The sequence below is a fragment of the Nestor notabilis genome, unplaced genomic scaffold (assembly GCF_000696875.1).
Source record: "Nestor notabilis isolate BGI_N333 unplaced genomic scaffold, ASM69687v1 scaffold14761, whole genome shotgun sequence".
In the NCBI taxonomy this organism is placed as follows: domain Eukaryota; kingdom Metazoa; phylum Chordata; class Aves; order Psittaciformes; family Psittacidae; genus Nestor; species Nestor notabilis.
Window position 1 is genome coordinate 78505 of NW_009913533.1, and position 20104 is coordinate 98608.

At 37.3% G+C, this 20104-nt stretch overlaps 1 protein-coding gene across 1 annotated transcript in view; it reads right to left on the minus strand.

The window, feature by feature from the left end:
• UBR3 (ubiquitin protein ligase E3 component n-recognin 3 (putative)) overlaps positions 1 to 20104 on the minus strand; it is a 96657-nt gene that overhangs the window by 74846 nt on the left and 1707 nt on the right. The window contains exons 3-7 of the mRNA XM_010023248.1: positions 19239 to 19382; positions 18590 to 18639; positions 14141 to 14207; positions 9997 to 10127; positions 3457 to 3685 (exon numbers count right to left, since the gene is read on the minus strand). Coding sequence (XP_010021550.1) covers positions 3457 to 3685; positions 9997 to 10127; positions 14141 to 14207; positions 18590 to 18639; positions 19239 to 19382 — 621 coding nt within the window. The remainder of the gene's footprint in view (positions 1 to 3456; positions 3686 to 9996; positions 10128 to 14140; positions 14208 to 18589; positions 18640 to 19238; positions 19383 to 20104) is intronic.

Genomic DNA, 20104 nt, shown 5'->3' on the forward strand with positions numbered 1-20104 from the left:
CTTTATTGCAACCTTGGAAAAGCAGTGCACTAGTAAAACCATCACAGCTATGTCTTCTTTGAATACTCTCAAGAAGTATAAAAAGACCAAGAAATACAATTCCTATTATGGACATCTCAAACGTATTTTGAGTTTGACACACTTCCAGCAAGCAAGCTACCTGACAGCATTCAGACAGGAATCTGGTATCAAAATCTATACTGGTATGTTGAGTCTGAGGAGAGCAGAGAAAAGCATTTCCACTCTGAATCTGGAACAGAAAGAGGGTTTATGCAGCCTTCCGGAGACTAGGGCAGGAGAAGGTTCCCACAAGAAGAGAAGAAATGGTGGGTGCAGGGAGTAGATGTCTTTCCTCCCCCTCCCAAAGCACAGAAGTACATTCTCTATGGCTGTCAAACAAATCTCTTTATCTGATTTTTGTAAGAGGGAGCCCTGCAAAGACCAGAAGGGAAACAGGACTGGTCCTGAATTCACAATCCAAGAGGAAATAACTTCCAGAACCTATCTGTCAGTTGCTATTCTATTTCAAGTGAACAGAAAAAAAGAATCTTGCATCTGCTGATCAGCCCCTGGCGATGGCTTTTGCCCAGCTGAAATACACTGAAGGACTCTTGTAGTTACTCTTTACACAGTGAGAAGGGTCATCAGTACAGCACAGACACAGCTAAAAGACTGTTATTAAGAGACTACAGTCTCCAGCTGATTAGGCAGATCTGCATCTGAAGTGGTTGCCTTTGGTATATATAAGCCTTTTTCCCTGTCCTTTGTTGTGACTACTGAAGAAAATACTTGTTTTTCCTCTTTCTCTGAGTTTGTTTATTTTGTTGGTTTACTGGTACCAAGGAAGGGGAAATCACAAAACCAAACTCCTCTCTTACCTATTATGTCAACAGTTTTCTAAATTGAAGTCATACAATATTTTGATCTTGAGAAGTTTTACTTCCCAAGAACACAGCACAGTCCGAAAAACGAATGAGATTTCATCCTGAAAAACAGACTGCTAAAGTTGCACACAACTGTGAACAGATACCTTCTTTTTACCATAAGGTAATATAGAGCTCCATGTCTTAAGACTGACTCCTATCTATTACACTGAAGCACAGAAAGGAACAGGAGGCCAGAAGTGCTCTGCTGAGCTTCTCAAACTTCTCTGCCACAGTTGATCAAATACTCTTTCATCTCACATGTTATGTGGTACATCTGCAAAGAAAGGAAACTAGGTCTTGTTGCTGAACTGCCTGGTTCCCATGTGCTCACACAGCCTGTCCAAGAACAGGGTAACATCTCTGCTGACTTTGCTTGAACCTGCTGAAGGACTCTGCAAAGAGCCAAGTTACATGTTGCTGATTCTTTGCCTGAGTATAGATTAGACAAATCCACCAATACTTCAAATTGGCAGTGGCATTGCCTCTTATCTAGAGCACTCTACAAGCCAGGGTTAACGTAAGGTCAAAGAGGTGATTTCTTTAAAGGATGCATCATTACCAAAACAACTGTTCCTTGGTGTAGAAATTCTCCCATGAAAAGTTCAGGAGAAGTAAAATGCTGGAAGAGTGGGGAAAAAAAATCTCTAAGACCCTAAGGACATAAATCTTCCTAGGGAGCCAGCTGCAGCATCTGCCCCTCTTCACACCGCATGTGAGAGCAGTAAGCTGAACTAGTAACACTTTCAAAGTTGGTATCAACACAGCTCCTCAGTCAACTCTGTTTCGTAAAAAGAGTTTGTCACTTAGCATCCACAAATACCCTCCATGAACTGTATACTTTTAACATGTGTCAGCTATCCAAAAGACAATTATGATCTGTTAGTAATGCAAACTAAACCTGGCTCCATGTTCTCCTTGCTCCTCTCCAACATGTTTTCTCCACCTAACCGTTGGCTAGATTTGTAAACTTCATCTCATTCAGATACTAAATGACCTATTTGCTTGCACTAGCTGCACAAACACAATTCTCCATCTGTCTCACCAGCACAAACTCCTAACAGACTTATCACTATTTCCAGCATCACGAGAGATACCTTGAACTGACACAAGATACAAGCCCACAGAACTGCAAAAGAAGGACAATGAGAATATGAGGAGGGAAGAAAACAATAAAGTATTTTATTAATTTTTTTCTGTCAATTTACAGTATGCCCAACCCCTTCTATACAAAGCAGTAAGGAGGCAGTATAGTGAAAACACTGAAGAACACTGTACAGATTCCATTATGGAGACTTAGCTAACAAAAATCTCTGGTGCTTTTTAGTTTCGACAAGGTAACTTCATGTCTTGGGATGGCTGTTCCAGGGGTAAGTCTTTTCTCACAAATCTACTACAAATATATCTGATATTATTTAACTTACCAGCTCCAGCTTACAAAATTAATTATCAAGAAGTTTCTTCAGAGAATGTCTAATCACAGTTACAACCGTTTTCTATTTGGCTGCATTCAGTAACATTCAGTAGATGCTTAAAAGTAGTTTTAAATGACATTTCACCAATATGGCATTAGTTTAGCAAAAGTCACTTCATATACAAACTGTTAAAGTACCAACACTTTCCTCTGAATACTGTAAAGCAATCTATGTAAGGCAACAGAAAAATTTTTCATGCTGAAGTGCAGCTGAGGGCACTCTTTAGCTAGATGACTGACAACTTCCCATTTCAGTACAGTTGCTCTGTATTAGGCCATACATAGACTTGGAGACAAAGGATGCTTGAGACAATAAAAATCAGAATTTCCTGTAAAAGTTGATAGTACTTCTTTGGCAGCAGCAGTCAGCCTATCTAGAGAGTATTTTCAAATTCAAACTAGGATAAAGAGGGCTGAGAGGTATGCGGTCTATTAGTGTCCTGGTACACAAGAGCATGAAAAGCAGAAGTCAGCAAGATTTGTTGTGCCACCATTTTCAGATAAGGACAGGTAAAACAAGGAGGGTAGAAACAGGACAGCTGTTTTCACTAGAAGAGTTACACAGTGTACACTAATACAAATTGCCATTCTGTTAACCAAAGTATTAAATCATTCTTCTCTATCAAGTTTTATTCAGACAATCACAGGTGAGAAAAATTAAAACACTTGTAAATACTTCAAATAGCTGGTGAAATACTTTGAGAATATTTTTAAATTAGTAAAGGGTCTCAATCTGCATAAGTAATTTCTCACTCAAATATGAGCTTCACAAAGACTATTTACACACTTGACCAAATAAATGAAGCACCTCTGTATTCTTAACTGTGTAACAGTCCTACAAAAGAAAACCCTACAAACCAAAGCATAGAACATCAGTGTCACTCTTGATAACTGTACTTCCAGGAAATTTTGAGACTTGGCCTCTACCATATCTTGCTAGAACCTGTGCATTTTTGGGGAGAGGTTGGAGGGTAGATTGACTACTAAAGAAAGCAATTAAATTCCTCTACGATCAATTTACTATCCATGAAAATAAGCAAAACAAGCAAATCAACCTACCTTGCAATTCACTTTTAATAAGGCAACTCTCCATCATATATAACAGAACAGTGACCATAATATCCAGCAGCTGACATTCTTCTGTTACTTGACGTGCTAGCTCTTCATTGCTGAACAACTGAACACTGATATGCACAATTCTATTAGACATTGTGTCGGATTCATGGCTTTTCTTCAATGTTTTCATAATAAAAGCATAATGCTGAACAAAAGTTTTTGTAAAAGCAATCTGTAAATTACAAAGAAATTGTGATGTTAACAAGCACCATACAAAAAAAAAAATAAAAAAAAAAAATCACAGCTTGCTTTCATTATAAAACAATCCTTTACAAAAATACTATCAGCATACCCTGGGAAACACCAGTTGCTATGACAAACCAAAACTGATGGTCTAAGTATCCTATGTCTAATTTTGAGAAACAGCCCACATGAAAAGACCAATCTATAGACAGGGGTAACTGCCTCCAATTTTACTACCTTATCCCAAAATCTAATCTTCTCATTCTATACTTTCCACATTAAAAAACAAACAAAAAAACAAAAACAAACAAAAAAAAGCCAACAATAAAAAAAAGCAGGAATATAAAGTCTCAGCCTACCTATAAAAGCAGTAAAGGTCTAATAATTAATTAATCCTAATTTTTTTTCATCCTAAACCAGGGACTGATGTCCTAAAAATGATACACCATGAACAGCGAGATTAGTAGTACCTAATACAGCTGCCTTATCACTTTGCATTCATTTACCCATGGAGTGAGATTTTCATTCATCTGTCAAAGATGACATCTCAACACTGAATTCCACTTGCTATCACAACATCCTATATTCTTTTAATAAACTTTTAGCACTTTCTCCCCAATAATAAAAAAAAAAAAAAAAATTAAGAAAATAGCAAGCTTTGCTATTCTTCACCAAATGTTTGGGGTTTTTTAAACCAGGTATTTAAATGTATCAATACATGTAGATATAAATCTTAGTGTAATTTCCTGTCCCACTCTATTAGCCTCAAATTGATTTGCAAACCAACCTTTTGCCCTGCTTACATATTGTGTGCATATCTGCCAGCTTTGAACTCACTTCTCAGTACTTTAAGTTCCGAATTAACACCATCTGGACTTGCTTGGCTTCATAAGAAGAGATAATACAACCTGTGTAGCACAGAAAATTTTCAGCCCAAAGTCTAAAATCCCCTGCCTTTTCCTTCTGGGAATATTAACCTTTTATAAGCTTAAAATCAGAAATATGAAAACCAGCCTCAGACAGCTGTGTTTTCACCAGACTGCATACAAATCAATACTTCATTTTTCCTGCCTCAGACTCAGTGCTCCCATATTTTTATTACAGCACTACCAAGTTATTCTCATTTCAAAAATATTTCCAAAAATATCAGGATGCCATAACACTGTTGTTGGACACAAAGACTGCTTCTTCCAGCAAATACCTCAAAAATAAAGTTGCTCATGCAAAAACCAGACCAGGATGGTGATGGGGATGTCACTGCAGGAAACACTACAACACAGCTTAACTTGCCTTCCTTTAACTGGTCCACAATGATGGAAAACACTATAATAATTGAGTGCCTTCTACATACGGCACACAGCTCAAGGGTAATTATTTTCAGCTAAAGCTTTCTTGGAACAACATTTGCTCAATACCTTTATACAGTTAATACAGTATCATTCTATTATACGATTTCTTTTAAATTAAAGCTTGATACAATTTTAAGCGCAGGCAATGACACTTAAAACAAACATTACGATATTTACGCTATTAATGTTACGTCTCAGACACAAATGATACATTTGATATTTTAAGAAGTTAGCATATTAATGCTGCCAGTAAAAAAAAAGTATACTTTATTTCTGTATTACTTCTTCACACCGTATAATGTTTAGATAGGATTCTCAGGTTCTGAGATGTAGGAACTACATTTTACTTGTTAAACAGAGTGCTCAAGATGATTGTAAAAATATGGTCCTTCTCAAAGGACAAATTTTGGTTGTATTTATTTATTTAAAATCAGCACTCATCAAAACTTTTTGTGCTTTGTGTATAATAGTGAATTTCTAAAAGTACTGTAGATTCACTATCAATATAGTATAATGATAGAGACTCCATAATACACTTAAATAAATGACACAAGCTTTATTCCTATGTTCACTTTGAAGCTAAACAAACACAATCCTTTCCAATCTTGAGAGTGTCGTGGTTTAAGCCCAGCCGGTAACTCAGAACCACACAGCTGCTCACTCACTCTCCCTGTTCCCAGAGGGATGGGAAGGAGAATCGGAGGAATGTAACTCCCATGGGTTGAGATAAGAGCACTCCAGTAACTAAGGTATAATACAAACCACTACTGCTACCACCAATAAAAATAATGATAAGGTAAATAACAAGGGGAGAGAATACAATTGCTCACCACCCACCGACCACTACCCAGCCCAACCCGAGCAGCGATCTGGGCCTTCCGGGTAACTCCCCCCAGTTTATATACTGGGCATGACGTGCTGTGGTATGGAATAGCCCTTTGGCCAGTTTGGGTCAGGTGTCCTGTCTCTGCTTCCTCCCGGCTTCCCCTCCTCCCTGGCAGAGCATGAGACTGAGAAAGTCCTTGGTTAGAGTAAACATTACTGAGCAACAACTAAAACCATCGGTGTTATCAGCTTTGTTCTCAGACTGAAGTCAAAAACACAGCACTGCACCAGCTACTAGGAAGGAGAAGAATAACTGCTACAGCTGAACCCAGGAAAGATAGGGAGAAATTATCCTTTCCACAGTTAAAACACTGAAATACTGTGGCAAACTGCATTTCATATATAAAAATAACCATAGTAGGCCAAATCAGGCCATCCAGCTCAGTATCCTATCTTTGAGTTGCCAAAGCTATATATGTAACTAAGGAAAAATGAAGAATGGAACAAGAATGCAGATATTTACATAACATGTCTTTCCAAATACTTACTCAGCTTCCAACCATTTGCAAGTGGCTTCCTAAGACATGTTTTCTGTACATTTAATTACCTTCACTAATTAACTCTGTAAGAATTTATGCAGCTTCTAAATTTCTAGCCTATGCAAAAACAAAGTTATTTTTTTCATCTGGCCTTTTGTCTTGGCGGCCACTCAATGATCCCAAAACTTCTAGAAGCCTAACATCAACCCCATGTTTTAGTTCGAACTTCCATCTCCCATATTTATCTTCTCAATGCAAAGAAACAGATAACTCTGCCAGGTGAGAGCCATGATAAAACTAAATTTCCAATAGAAAAAATATTCTACAGAATCCGTAGAACAGCATATCCAGAGGTTAGTGAAGTCCTATTGCTGTAATAGCTGCCTCAATGTTCACTATGGGAGGTGCCTGACGAGGCACTGCATTTCTGATAATTGTTTGTTGATTAATTATCTCTACCAGATGCTTCTGCATTTCTCTACTTCTACTTTTCCAGATTTCAGCAGGGCTCTGCTCTTAGATGATTTACACTCTTCCATCAGCTTCCTTCTTTGCTTTCTCCTTGGTCATGTGAAGGTCAGTTTTATTTCTCTGGCCTTTTGTTTTATCTCTTGTCAGAAACCTTGCCCATGCTGTAACACCTCTATTTTCCTAGAAGGTCTGGTAAATTTCTCTTCTGTTTTCTTTTTCTTCACTTGTAAGTCTTCAAAGCTTCAAATGTCAGACAGTGCTGGAACAGATGCCTTGGGCACAAATCCTGTAAGGCAAAGACCACATCGTTATGTGCTGTCTCTCCCAAATGCAAAAGGTGGAAGGGGGGAAGTTAACCCAGGGTTTTGGCCCACCCCTTTTCAATACTGGGAATCCTAAAAAGAGAAGTTTGTGCTCCTATTTAAAAACGAATCTGTGCAACAGAGATTGCTGGTGGCTCACTGACTGCTGCACATAGCGCAGTGGATTCAGTCAGCTCTACTGTGTTTACGCCAGAGGCCAGAGATTTCAGCAATTTCAGAACACACACAGGTAGCCAGCTCTGAGCTCTGTGTCTGGCTAGCTTGCTCAGTTTATCAGAAAACCTACCTAGCAGAATTCTGCTGATTTAGCTCATTAAATCATGATTGGAAATTATTTAATGAGCTAAACCAGCTCATGAGGAATCAGACCAACTGCACAAAAGCAGAGACAGAAAAAAAACGTGGTGTAGATGGGATGGGAGAAAGTAGCAGAGAGCTGAGAGATCACCTGGAACTATCTATATCCCTCCAGGTGTTCCTACTGTTTTGAGAAATCATCATGATTAAACAGCAAACAAGCTTTTCCTTCATAAAAGCTAAAGAGAAGCTTGAAAGACAAAACATTCTTCTAATTCATCCCAAAATGGTATGTTTTCTCTGTACACTGGTAAGAGGCAGAGCCAGTCCCCGTAAATGAGCCACAATCCTCATAGACACGATACAAATTCATGCGTCACTGACACAATTTTGCAACAAAGCACAGGTACCTTGGGAAAAAATGGTGTTACTGCCTCCCTAATATTGCTGTGTGATACACTTCCTGCTCTGAGTTTCCTTACTACTGAAAAACACCTTTTAGTCACAGCAATTAAAAACTCAACACAGATTCTAAAAGATTCCAAATGCTTAGGATTTGTGGTAGGAATAAAGGTTGTACATAGAAATTAACTGTTTTAATCAAACACAGTATGAAATTGGTAACAACACAAAACATTATTAAACATTATTGTGCTGACAAGTGAAAGATGGATTGATTTCCAGACATAAGTGGCAGCCATTAGAGAGCATTAGAGAACATTTATTGGAGCAAGTCCAGAGGAGGGCCATGTGGATGGTAAGAGGACTGGAGCACCTCCCTTATGAAGACAGGCTGAGAAAGTTGGGGCTGTTCAGCCTGGAAAAGAGAAGGCTGAGTGGAGACCTCATAGCAGCCTTCCAGTATCTGAAGGGGGCCTACAAGGATGATGGGGAGGGACTCTTCATTAGGGACTGTAGTGGTAGGACAAGGGGTAATGGATTTAAACTTAAACAGGGGAATTTTAGGTTAGATATAAGGAAGAAGCTCTTTACAGTGAGGGTGGTGAGGCACTGGAGTAGGTTGCCCAAGGAAGTTGTGAATGCTCCAACCCTGGAGGTGTTTAAGGCCAGGCTGGACAGAGCCTTGGGCGACATAGTTTAGTGTGTGGTGTCCCTGCTCATGGCAGGGGGGTTGGAACTAGATGATCTTAAGGTCCTTTCCAACCCTAACTCTTCTATGATTCTATGAAACTAAATATAACATGATCTCTTTCCAAGTACATAATGAAGGAAGACTATGAACACAACGAAGAAAGCCACTGAAGACTGTGGCTTGTTGTCAAAGGAAAGAAGACCTCATAATCATTAACATGTGTTGTTATTATGCAGTACAGTAAAAAGGTAAACTTAGCAACACTTACCAGATTCCTCTGCATGCTACCAACAGTTGGGTGTTTTTACAGGCAGGCGTTTAGTTGGCAATGGATCAGGAGAACTGTATGTCCACACGGGTCTCCAAATATGAAGCTTCATGACAAGGGATCATCAGTTAAGATAGTCCTCACATCTCCTCATGTAATAGCTGAATCCAAGACCAAGACGAATCTGTGCTGGCAGCCCAAATCAAACTGCTGTCTTGACCTGGACAGAATATTGCTGAAAGACCGTATCTTATCATTTTCTTCCTTCCAAGTTATCTTCATATCCTTTGCTTTGATATAGCAGCGTTTTAAGGGGGCATGAATAAAGGGCTGTCCTATTATAAATAGACATCTTTGAAGAAATCTGCATGCCTGGACTTCAGGATTTCTTCATCTTTGCAAATCCCCAGCAGGAATCGAGAAGGTCCAAAATATTTGCATGGCTTAAAGGTATGACATGATCAGAGCAAAATGTTAAGCCTGATTGCTATGTATACTAGGTCTCGGGAACATGTAGAGCAAACAACCAAACCTGGCTGCACACCAAGATTCAAAACAGGAAGATGACATCCAGTATCCATGACTCCATGCCAGGAGACACTTGGTACGGACAACTGCAAAGCTCTGTAAGGAAGCACCTGGAAGGCTGCCAAAAGCACCTAGGGCATAGCTGCAGCAAGAACACTCACACTGTAATGGTCTATACGGAGAAACCACTGCCTATGACAGCTGCAACAGGAACAAAGTCACTGCAATTATTTACCAGTCATATCACACTACAGAATCATTCAGTGCTGATCCACATCTTTTACCTGATAAAAACCTAATTTACAAAGTAAAATAAACCAAAATAAGGTCCAACACATGCAAATAAGTACTAACAGCCAAAAAGGAAAAAAACAAACCGTGAGACCAAAATTAATACTGCTGCTCCAGAATTATCCATCTTGTTTTGTTCACTTTTCTCTTCAAATACTATACACTTTAGACCTTACAACAGAATACTCAAAACAATATAAAAATATCTGCATTTTACTGCTTATTATTCAAATATAGACATATGGTCTCATGCAAGGCACAGTAAGTATGAAAGTAAGTAAAGACATTTTAAGTTTGAATGAAGTAAGGCGAGTACCTTATAATCTTGATCTGGCAGCATGTTGAGTAAGAAAGTCACCATCTTCTGTGGAAACTCGTATTTTATTGTCCAAAATAATAATTCTTCTAGAAAACATTTATGCTTCAAAACATCCATGATAGATTGATCTGCATAAAAGGTTGGAGGAGGGGATGTGTAATGTAATAATCACGAAAACTAAAAGCAATGGCAGTGCAGTTGCACTGTCTTGCATAAAACTCAGTAACAAAAATCTAAGAACATCTTTGTGCACTCTGTAAATATTTATTTTTCTAAAAAAACTCAGGGAAGATGAACATGGCCAACACTGCAGTGTCAGTCTATAACAATAAAAAGGACCTTGCAGAGAAGCCAATGAAAATATTTCATACAATTCTACCACACAGAGTCTAGTCTTCACTGTTTGCATTGAATCACATCACCTTACTGTAATAGCTCCACCGACTGTAGTGAATCACAGCAATATGCACAATATTTACAGAGCCGCTTAATTGAGGGAAACTATTCCTATAGACTACTCTTTAACTTAAGTTAAGAAAGCAAAACAACAAAATACAATTTGATTAAGTGATGAGTTCTATCACCTAAGAACACATTCTGTTTATAAAGCTCTAAACAAGCAAAATAGAAGCAATAACGTATCAGTTATTTTTAAAGCAACGCATGTTCTGACTGACCAACCACACAGTTGTTAGATGGCTATTGTTTGGGGTTTTTTTTAAACGGAAAAATTCCCATAATCAGATAATCAGGCACTAGCTCCTGATGGTACCAGAAGAGAGAGTCTCATCTTTCCCCATTCAGCTCCTGGCCATTCACTCTGACCCCTACTCATGCTGACAGTACATCCCTGTAGGGTACCTATGTAGGAATCAAGCCATCTTTCTATTCTGTCAGTGACGTTTTTAAGCATATCAGTTTCCCAATTGCAAAGCTGCGGAAACTGACCTCTGCTAGAATAAACTGCCCATGAAACTATGGCTTGACAAAGCATAAATCGTATTAACTCCATTTAAAATAATACAGTAAAACACTGAGTCTTTATCATCATTCTTCTAAGAGATTATTTATAATTTAAAACTACAACAGCTATTGTTCACTCCTGTAACCTGTAAGGACTAAAAGAAAAATAACGATAATAATGCTCCTTTACACCTAGAAATAGATTAGACCTGGGACATGCGCACACACACATGAACCCCCCCAAATGCCATATTCCAATGGGACTGTGTTCCCATCAGCACAGACTCAAAACACTTAAGCTGAACATCATCTAGCCTTGAAGACTTGCCACTTCACTGAAGTAGGACAGCTTCAGGCACTGCACTGGATAGCGTCTTGCCTATGCTAAACAGGATATGCAGTTGAGTACTTCCTAAGCAGGAATTACCTCAAATTTCCACCATTGCCAAAGGTCAGAGTTCCCCAGTCAAGTGACCAATCAGCCTAAACATATCAGGAATTGCGAAAGATCATAAGTAGTGTCAAATAATTTAAGTTTTAGGGATCTCCTCAAGACTCTAGCAAGCCACACAAAGATAAGAATATGTTTTATTCAACACATTCTACAAGCACCAAAATAAAAAATTACCTTCAAAGGATCATGAAATATTTTAATATTAAAGTATTTGTAAAGTATTACACATCACCTATTGCAGCAAACATATGATGATCATTTATGTTCTCTTCCTCAACTCTTGTTAAGAAATTGTGTATGATATTTTAGTGCCCATGAAAGCTTGGTAGCCAGGCAGACTGAAGTCCTCTATCCACAGAACAGACACCACAGGTTTAGGCACATGCCAAATACCCCTGAGTGAGAACACCAGGCATGGAGACAAGTGGCACACCACCTCATCTGTCACTCATGTGCACCTTTCTCTAACACGTATCATAATTGAACAGCACATACCAAATTCTTTATAGAATCATAGAATAGTTAGGGTTGGAAAGGACTTTAAAATCATCTAGTTCCACCCCCCCTGCCATAAGCAGGGACACCGCGCATTAAACTATGTCGCCCAAGGCTCTGTCCTGAAACTGACTGCAGCAGTTTCAGGCAGGGACAGAATATATATACACTTATACCTGCTACAGAATTTAAGTAGGCAGAACGCTCTTACCCAAGTTGGAAAATTTGTCAAGAACACTGGGAGTAATGTCCCTGCTCTTGTGAAAAGTGCCACATGATTTTTAATTTATTTCAACAAATAATAATTACAAAAATAAGTCAGTAGTGCCTGTGGTTTTAGAATTATCTTAAGCATCTGGTATTTTGGATGGATGCAGATCTTGAAAGAGTAAAATAAAAATCCTCTCAATACTCAGTCCCATACCTGTATCAGTGAACGTCAGCATAAAACCTGTATTTTTTTAATGACACCTTTTATTCTTTCCTAGTGCCACAGAAAACCCTTCCAACTGTTGTAAACATCTCTCTGGAACATGAGCCTTGCATTCCAAGATATCCCAGCATATAAATAAGCCTCTATGAAGACAGTACCACTAGAGACCTAGGATGGGACTGGGAGTCTGCTTATACGGAAAAGGTAAATCTGTTTTTATTCAATACTCAGTTTTCTAAAATTTTCTTTTCATACTCTTATTTTATACCCTATTGGACATAAAATATGAATACTGAAAACTTCAGAAAACTATTCAATATTTAATAAAAACAGATACTTACCCTTCCCCCATTGGCAGACTCCCTCCTCTGGGGCTGATATTAGAAGCTATCAACATCATGAGCACAGTCCATGTTGGGATGCCTCAGAGGGGGAAGACTACAACCCTGGGGGGAAATGAAATGTTGAATTAAAGAACCCCTTTTCCTGAAATGCCATTGCTGATACTGGTTTTCAGATCTGGCAGCTTCTAAAACTGAGCTTCCTCCCTGCCTATTTCCCATAATCAGTTATTATGAATCAGAAACACACTTCTTTTTTTTCCCTACCTGACTCAGTTACCTGACTCTAAACTTCTCTTTTAGACAACAGCCTCAAAAATTCAAGTAAGAGAGCTTTCCTTGGATGTCTGCAAGTTTCCTGCACTCCTCCAACTACCTCCTCTTCCACACTGTTATTCTCTGCCACAATCTTTCACACACTATTTCTAAGATCACCTCTTAACACCCCTCTTGCCCATTTAGCTGTTTTTCCAGCTTCCCAATCTTTTTCCTTCAATCTGAAACCACCAGAAACAATCCTGCTTTCCCATACTCCTCACACCACCTTCCAAATTCTTTACTGACCTCATGAACCCTTGCACTTCAAATTCAAGTTCCAAACCATCAACTCAAAGCCTTTCCAGAAATTTTATTCCAGCCTTCACCTGAAGGTTTTCCACCTGAATGTTCTTTTCTCAAGACTTGCAATTTCTTTGTGCTTTCTTTATCAGCCTCTTGATACTCATAATTAAAACCAACAAAATAAAACCCCCACAAAAACAAAAAGTGCTCTTATTTAAATAAAAATAGTATTTTAAATACTATTACTAAACACTTCAGCACAAAAAATTGACAAGGACAAGCACAGGATAGGGCTACCTTGCCTCTAGCCTGTGGCCATTCTTGAATTAGAACTTGCACTGACCTCAATGTAAGTGCTGCTCATGTTGGACTAGAAATTGCAGAGAGGACTAATTTCAACCTAGGAAAATAATGGAGTGGTTTCAAACAGGACTTCATTCAAGTCTCTTTTCTTAAACATCACTAGAAAGGTAGACAAAGACCAGCCAGAACCAGAGTGAACCATTCTTGCCTGCCTGAGAACACAACCATACTGTACAGGGGCATAATGAAAAAAATACTTGTTAAGAACAAATACATCAACATCTTGCTTGCTAAGCTGTGTTGCAACCTTGCCAGCCACACAGTGAAAATGGGACGAATTTTTAGAGGTCGACTTACGACATGAAGGTGACAAAATGACTGGTCAAAGACAGTCCCAGACAGTGGTACTCACTCAAGGGAAAGTTGCCAATTACCACAATTTCACTTGCTATTCTTTTTTAGATTTTGCTATGCTTAATACCTGTCACATGCAGCACTCCAGTGCTTGGGAAGTGAATGGATATCCCTACATAATTTTTAAGATAGACAAAAAGCAAGTATGATAAACTGAGATCAGTACTTTATAAATACCTTTGGTGGTGCTGCTTAGTTTCACCCTCTTGCGCTTGCCCACACCTTGGCTACCATCCTGGTCCTCCTGAAGAGTTTAAAAAATTGATAATGGTATATTTAGAATGCTATTGCCAAGAGATGGTATGCTCTTAAAATTCTGGTTTAACTATCAAGCTAAAACAGAAAATCCCCAAATACACTCTTACCAGAAAACTACTTTTACTGTTCACAGGAACCAGTGGACTCCATGCAACTCAGTAGAAAAACAAGCACATCTTTTTTAAATTGCCTTTTTAACCCTACAGGCAACATTATTATCTGCAAGTTCAGACATCTTCATCTATTTAATTAATTTCATAAGGTTTCTTGCTTTGATTTCTGAAACTGATTGCTACAAAAATGTTTAGCACTACAAAAAACTTAACTGTTGCACATCCAAGGTTTCACCTCATTCATCTGTACAATTTGGGGTTTTTGCTTCCCAAAAGAAAAATTAGCCAACATGTTGACTGTTAGAGTTGGCAACACAGGCAATTAGCTATACATTTTCTAATCAATATGAAGTTTTGATGCAAGAATGAAGTATTTTTGACACCTTTAAGAGGTCAAGTCTAATTGCTGAATTCTAACTGCTTGTTCCCTACAGAATAATGGAAACACTTTACACAAGCACTTGTCATCTGAAGCTTTCAAGGCACTCTGCAAACAGAATATTAAAGGTTCCAAAATGCAGTGCAAGTTAAAAACATCATCACCACCACTTTACAAAATCTAACACTAGGTGTTATAAAAGAATGTGATATTACAAGACTATATTAAATGCTGCATGGATCTTCACCAACAATGGTAGTCCTAATCCAACAGTGGAAATAAAGATTCCTACTGGATCGAGTAAAATTAGAGATAATTAATGCAGATACCTACTATTAAAACTAAGTCATCAATATCATTCTCCTCTTAGCAAATGCCGTATTTTATTCCAAACTTCACTACAATGATAAAGAACCTGATACTCAGGAAGTTATTGTCCTTCCCTGGGGAGAAATTCATATTTTATATCCAAGAACTGACCAAAAGTTTCATATTCATGAAAAGCCTGTATTTTCCTATCTTTTCAGTACCTTCATCTGAAGATTCATTTTAAGATGGACACACATTTGAACTTTTAGGTGTCCTGTGGTCTTTGTGAACACATGCTACTTTTGCACTGCAACTGGGAGCCAGTCAATTCTGAAGAAGACTGAAGAAGAGGCACCTAAATTCCTGTAGCTAGAAAGTTGATAGCTGGAAGTCTCAAGACTGCTTCAGCAGTCTCAGTTAATCCAGAAAATTCTTAGAGGGGCCTTAACCAGAAAATAATGCGTTTGTGTATACCATTTGTGATTAATGTGCTGGATTATAGCCTCCAACATCACTGCTCTGGCAAATAAAATGCAGTATGAGAAAAACATAAACATCTAACAGTCTTTATTGCAACTTTTGAAGTTATTTTAATAAAAAGAAGAAAAATTGAGTGACTTATGAGAAATGCTTTTGTGAGAACTCTCTTTTTCCCCTCCACAATGTTAGACAGTTGGCTTCCATTGCTTCAGTAAGGTAGGATTACATCTTAATGTCAGTGCAGGAGTTCTAACAGCCGTGAGATTGAGAGTGCTAGGTCACATGGTGTCTGACAAGCCCAGGGATAAAAAGTAAGAGAATAACTAAGCAAAACACCTTATTTTTACCCATTGGACAATGCTGTGTAAATATACCTGGATAACAGCAAAGATCTATGTAGGTTTATTTAACATAATATTTAGCAATATGCCTATGGTGTGCCACATCTGTTGTAAAGGCAAATAATAAACTTTAAATATTATATACCATAAATTGATTTTTTATGATTACATTAAACAGCAATTGGAGCCAATAAGTGTATTAACTGAGTAATACAGCATTCGGTGCTCAATACACTACAAGGGCAGCCAAAAAGAGATGTCCAAAAAGGTTCATTCGTCACTGTGGTAAAAGTGATTCCTCAGAACATAAAAATTTCTTAAGTAGGAGGACAGGTTTAGACAAGACTTTTTTTTCTCCTTTTTCACAAAAGGAAAACATGAGAAAGAAAAGCTAACAAAAGAAACTAATGGTGAGTTCTCTACACAATACTACAGGATGGAACAGAAACCATCTGAGAAATAAAGCACAAGTGAGCCTATACTACTGGGTGGGAGGAACAACCCACAACAATCTCAGGATAAATCGATCCTTCAGATTTATTTTTAGCTTAGAACCATCTACTATTGTAGAAGTGAAACTAACTACCAAACTATGCAAAACTTTTCAAGCTATTTTGTACCCTGCAGAAGCACTGCTCTAATTTGTAGCCTATGTAAATTTTGTAATCTAGCCTTTCATCTGTGAAACAATGCTACATTTAAGACTCACTTGGTAAGAAAAAACATTAACCTTTATAAATTCATCTTAAATACCAGAGGAAGAAAATCCAGTTAAAAGTGTACTCTTGCCACACTTCTTCATTAGAACACAGTTTTACTCTGCTATAAGAGAGTATAAAAAAGCATTACAAAAGCTCTATATACTCTTTATGACTTACAAGGGAGGGCAGGGTAGAGGAAGAGAAGTCAAAACAAGGTAACTTTTTTCTGCTTTCTCGAGTAACATTTTTCTAATAAGCATTTCAGCCTTCTACCTGCACAGTTCTGGTTTGGCTTTTGGATGAAAGGACTGGACTTATTTTCAGCAATTCATATTTGTCAAGCAGACCATTATTAGGAAAAAAACTGCAAATAAAAAAATCACTTTCCCCAGAGATGCCACCAACTGAGGGTTGACATTATTTTTAATTGCATCCCATACTGTATCAATGTGATTTTATTGAAGATACGAAAGGAAAATTCAGAAGTGAAAATACATACTAAGAAACATCTCATTTTTGAGTGCTTAATGTTTTAGCTGTATGTTACTTCCTCATTCTTTTTTACAAATTTTCTAAATAAAGATTTCAAAACAAGCTCTTGTGCTTTTTTACAATGTACCTTAATAATTTAATTAACATTTTAAAATTGATTCCAGATATGTGACTGTATGTAGAATTTCAATCTAGGAAACTCACATCTGCAGTAACATAATAAAATACCTTTTTACCCTGGAGATCAGAAAGAAAAATCTCTACACAATAGGTATCTTTAACTATCAAGTTATAATGCAGTTGCTGTAATTCCTCCCTTTTTTTTACTCTTCAAATATCTTTTCCTTGGGGAAAAAAAAAAAAAAAAAAATTTCCTTATAAAAAAATTTATTCTCCCTAAAATCCATCTGTCTCTGCCTCCCTCTTGGACTTCTGTCACAAAAGAAATACCAGCAATATCCAATCTCTCTTCAGACTCTGAACAATTTCAGTTTATTCCCCTCTCCTCATCACTTACAGGAGTAAAACAGAAAGAAGCACACTGAGCCATTGAAAGTTTATTTGGAAGTACTACTTGAGGTTATTAACATTAACTTAAATTACCTTCTTCTTTCATGGTCCTTAAAAGTGACAGTCAGCAGTCTTTTGTGGTTGGTTTTGGGTTTGTTTGGGTTTGTTTGTTTATTTGTCAAGTGATGGTGAAAAAACAGCAAGCAATACTTTGAAAAATGCCAAATTATAAATAGCACTGCTGAAAGCGTAACAGATGCTGTTGTGCTCGTGACAGAGGCAAACAAGTAATACAACTGTTTTAGACATACACAAACAATTGGTTTGACTTCAATACTTGTTCACACAAAATTCAACATAAGCAAAGATCCTACAAAAACTACACTTAGTATTATTTCAAGTTTGTTATACTACCCTACAAGAACGGCTGCCAAGACTTACTAGTTGAAATTGGGTTTTAAATAGTAGGAGAAAAAAACCCAAACCAACACCTGAGAATAAATTGATACAGTAATTCTACCTGAATTAAACTTCCCTCCTTAAATTTCATGTATTTATTACAGCTCAATCTTAAAGGAGATTCCCTCCTTTTCACTCCCACTCAATGTGTTTATTAAGTAAGGTCAAGTCTACACATGGGAATTTATCTACAAAGAAATTCTCACTGCTGCTATCACCAGTTCAGCTGGATTCTCAAGTGCCAAAAACTGCTAACACCATTCACAGAATCACATGCTTTAAGTTAGCTTTAACCAAGCCCAATTTACTTGATAGTGATTTTTGAACTACCTACACAAGTTTCTTCTACATTACACGCATATATTAAACTGAAATGCTATTTGCAAAAAGAAGGATTTTTCAAGAGGTCCTTAGTAAATCAAAGGCATAATATCTATTCATTTATATCTCAATTATTTCTAATCATTAAAATTGAGAGAATATGTGGTAGATAGAAGAGTTAAGGTTTGTGGGATTTGGCTGCAAGCATTCTCTCCATTTAATACTCCATTGCAGTTCATTATAGTCTTTAAAAACAGTCTCACCTCATCTGAAGAATCCCCTTGTCCTGATGTTGCTGTAGCACCTGCTAAACCTTTTGAAATAAAAAAATTCAGATATTCCTTTTGAAAGTCTTAAACTGAAACGAGTTTATGATATTTAATGAGCCAGTATGAAATGAAACACTACATTAACTTTTTTTAAAAGATACACAGCAGTGGACTGAGAAGTTGGAGTAAGATTTCCAATCAAAACAAAATCAATACAAACTTCAACATACTGAGTTAACGGAGATGTGTTCTTTCAGAAATTGCAGAAAACTCTGATGGCCTTCAGTGATGAAAAAAAATCCACAGCACTTTTGCAAGAATAGGGGGCTTAACTTAGTTGCAGTGACAAAATTCCACTATGAGCAATTTCATCTTGCCTACTCAAATTCCACTAATGCTATGACTGGGAAATGATGCTTAGTATATTAGCAACAAAAAGTTAATATGTTTAGCTTTGTTGACACAATTAAAATGAGTCCTCTAATTTGGAGGTGCACTAAATAACAGGTGAAAGCTTAAGTTTCAGTAAGATTTGGTTTGGGTTGTTTCTTGTTCGTTTTGTTTGTTTTAAAAAAACTAAAAAAACAATTTACATAAAAAGCAGCAATAGTAAAATCTTCTCAAGGTATTTTTCTACACAAACCTTGAACTGATAATGTGCTAGTTCCAGCTCCTTGTTCCTGCATACCACATGCAATTTTATCCTCAGGAAATGCCAGTCCAGAGCCTTTCAAAGCAATGAGGTACTTTTCATGACTTTTCTTTGCACATGCATTCTCTCCAACACCTTGAATACATATGTAAAACAGCATTAATGTACAACAGCTACTTGGTTCATATACTCCATATTCAATGAAAGCAATCTAAAAAAATGGTCCACAATGTTTTAATAAGCTATATAATTATGAGATGTAAAAGCTAAGAAGTTTTTCCAGCTAATGAACTGAAATCAAAAATACTGGAAACTTCCACAGTTTTTCCCCTCCAACACAGTGTTTTCTTCTAACTGATGTACTTCATTTCTATCTTACCAGCACTGCCACCATTAACGCTAAAGCAAAAAAAAGATTTGGTTGGTTTTGGACAAAAAGGACAGAGACCTACAATTTCCCATGGGGAGTAAAAATAACCCAACAAAACCCAGTAATGGTAATACACCATATATAATTTCTAATATTTGGAATTTTTCTTTCAAAGTTCAAGTTCTGGTAGCTGCAATTAATGGTGACTATTCATAAAGGTATCATAATTGCAACTGTTTGATGAAGCAAAGTCACACTGAACACTCAGGATATAAAATGTTCCACAAAGAAATGGACCAAAAAACCCCAACGCATTTGTTATAGGGGGGAAAAAAAAAACAAAACGAAACAAAACAACTTTAGAAGAGCAAATTCTGCCAAGTGTTGAAGGAAAAGAAAACATGAAAAAAATGATGCCATCTTTTTAGCTGTGCTCCTTTTGCATTCAAAGCCAGGACAGGTTTTGCTCTAAAATCCCTTTTTTTCC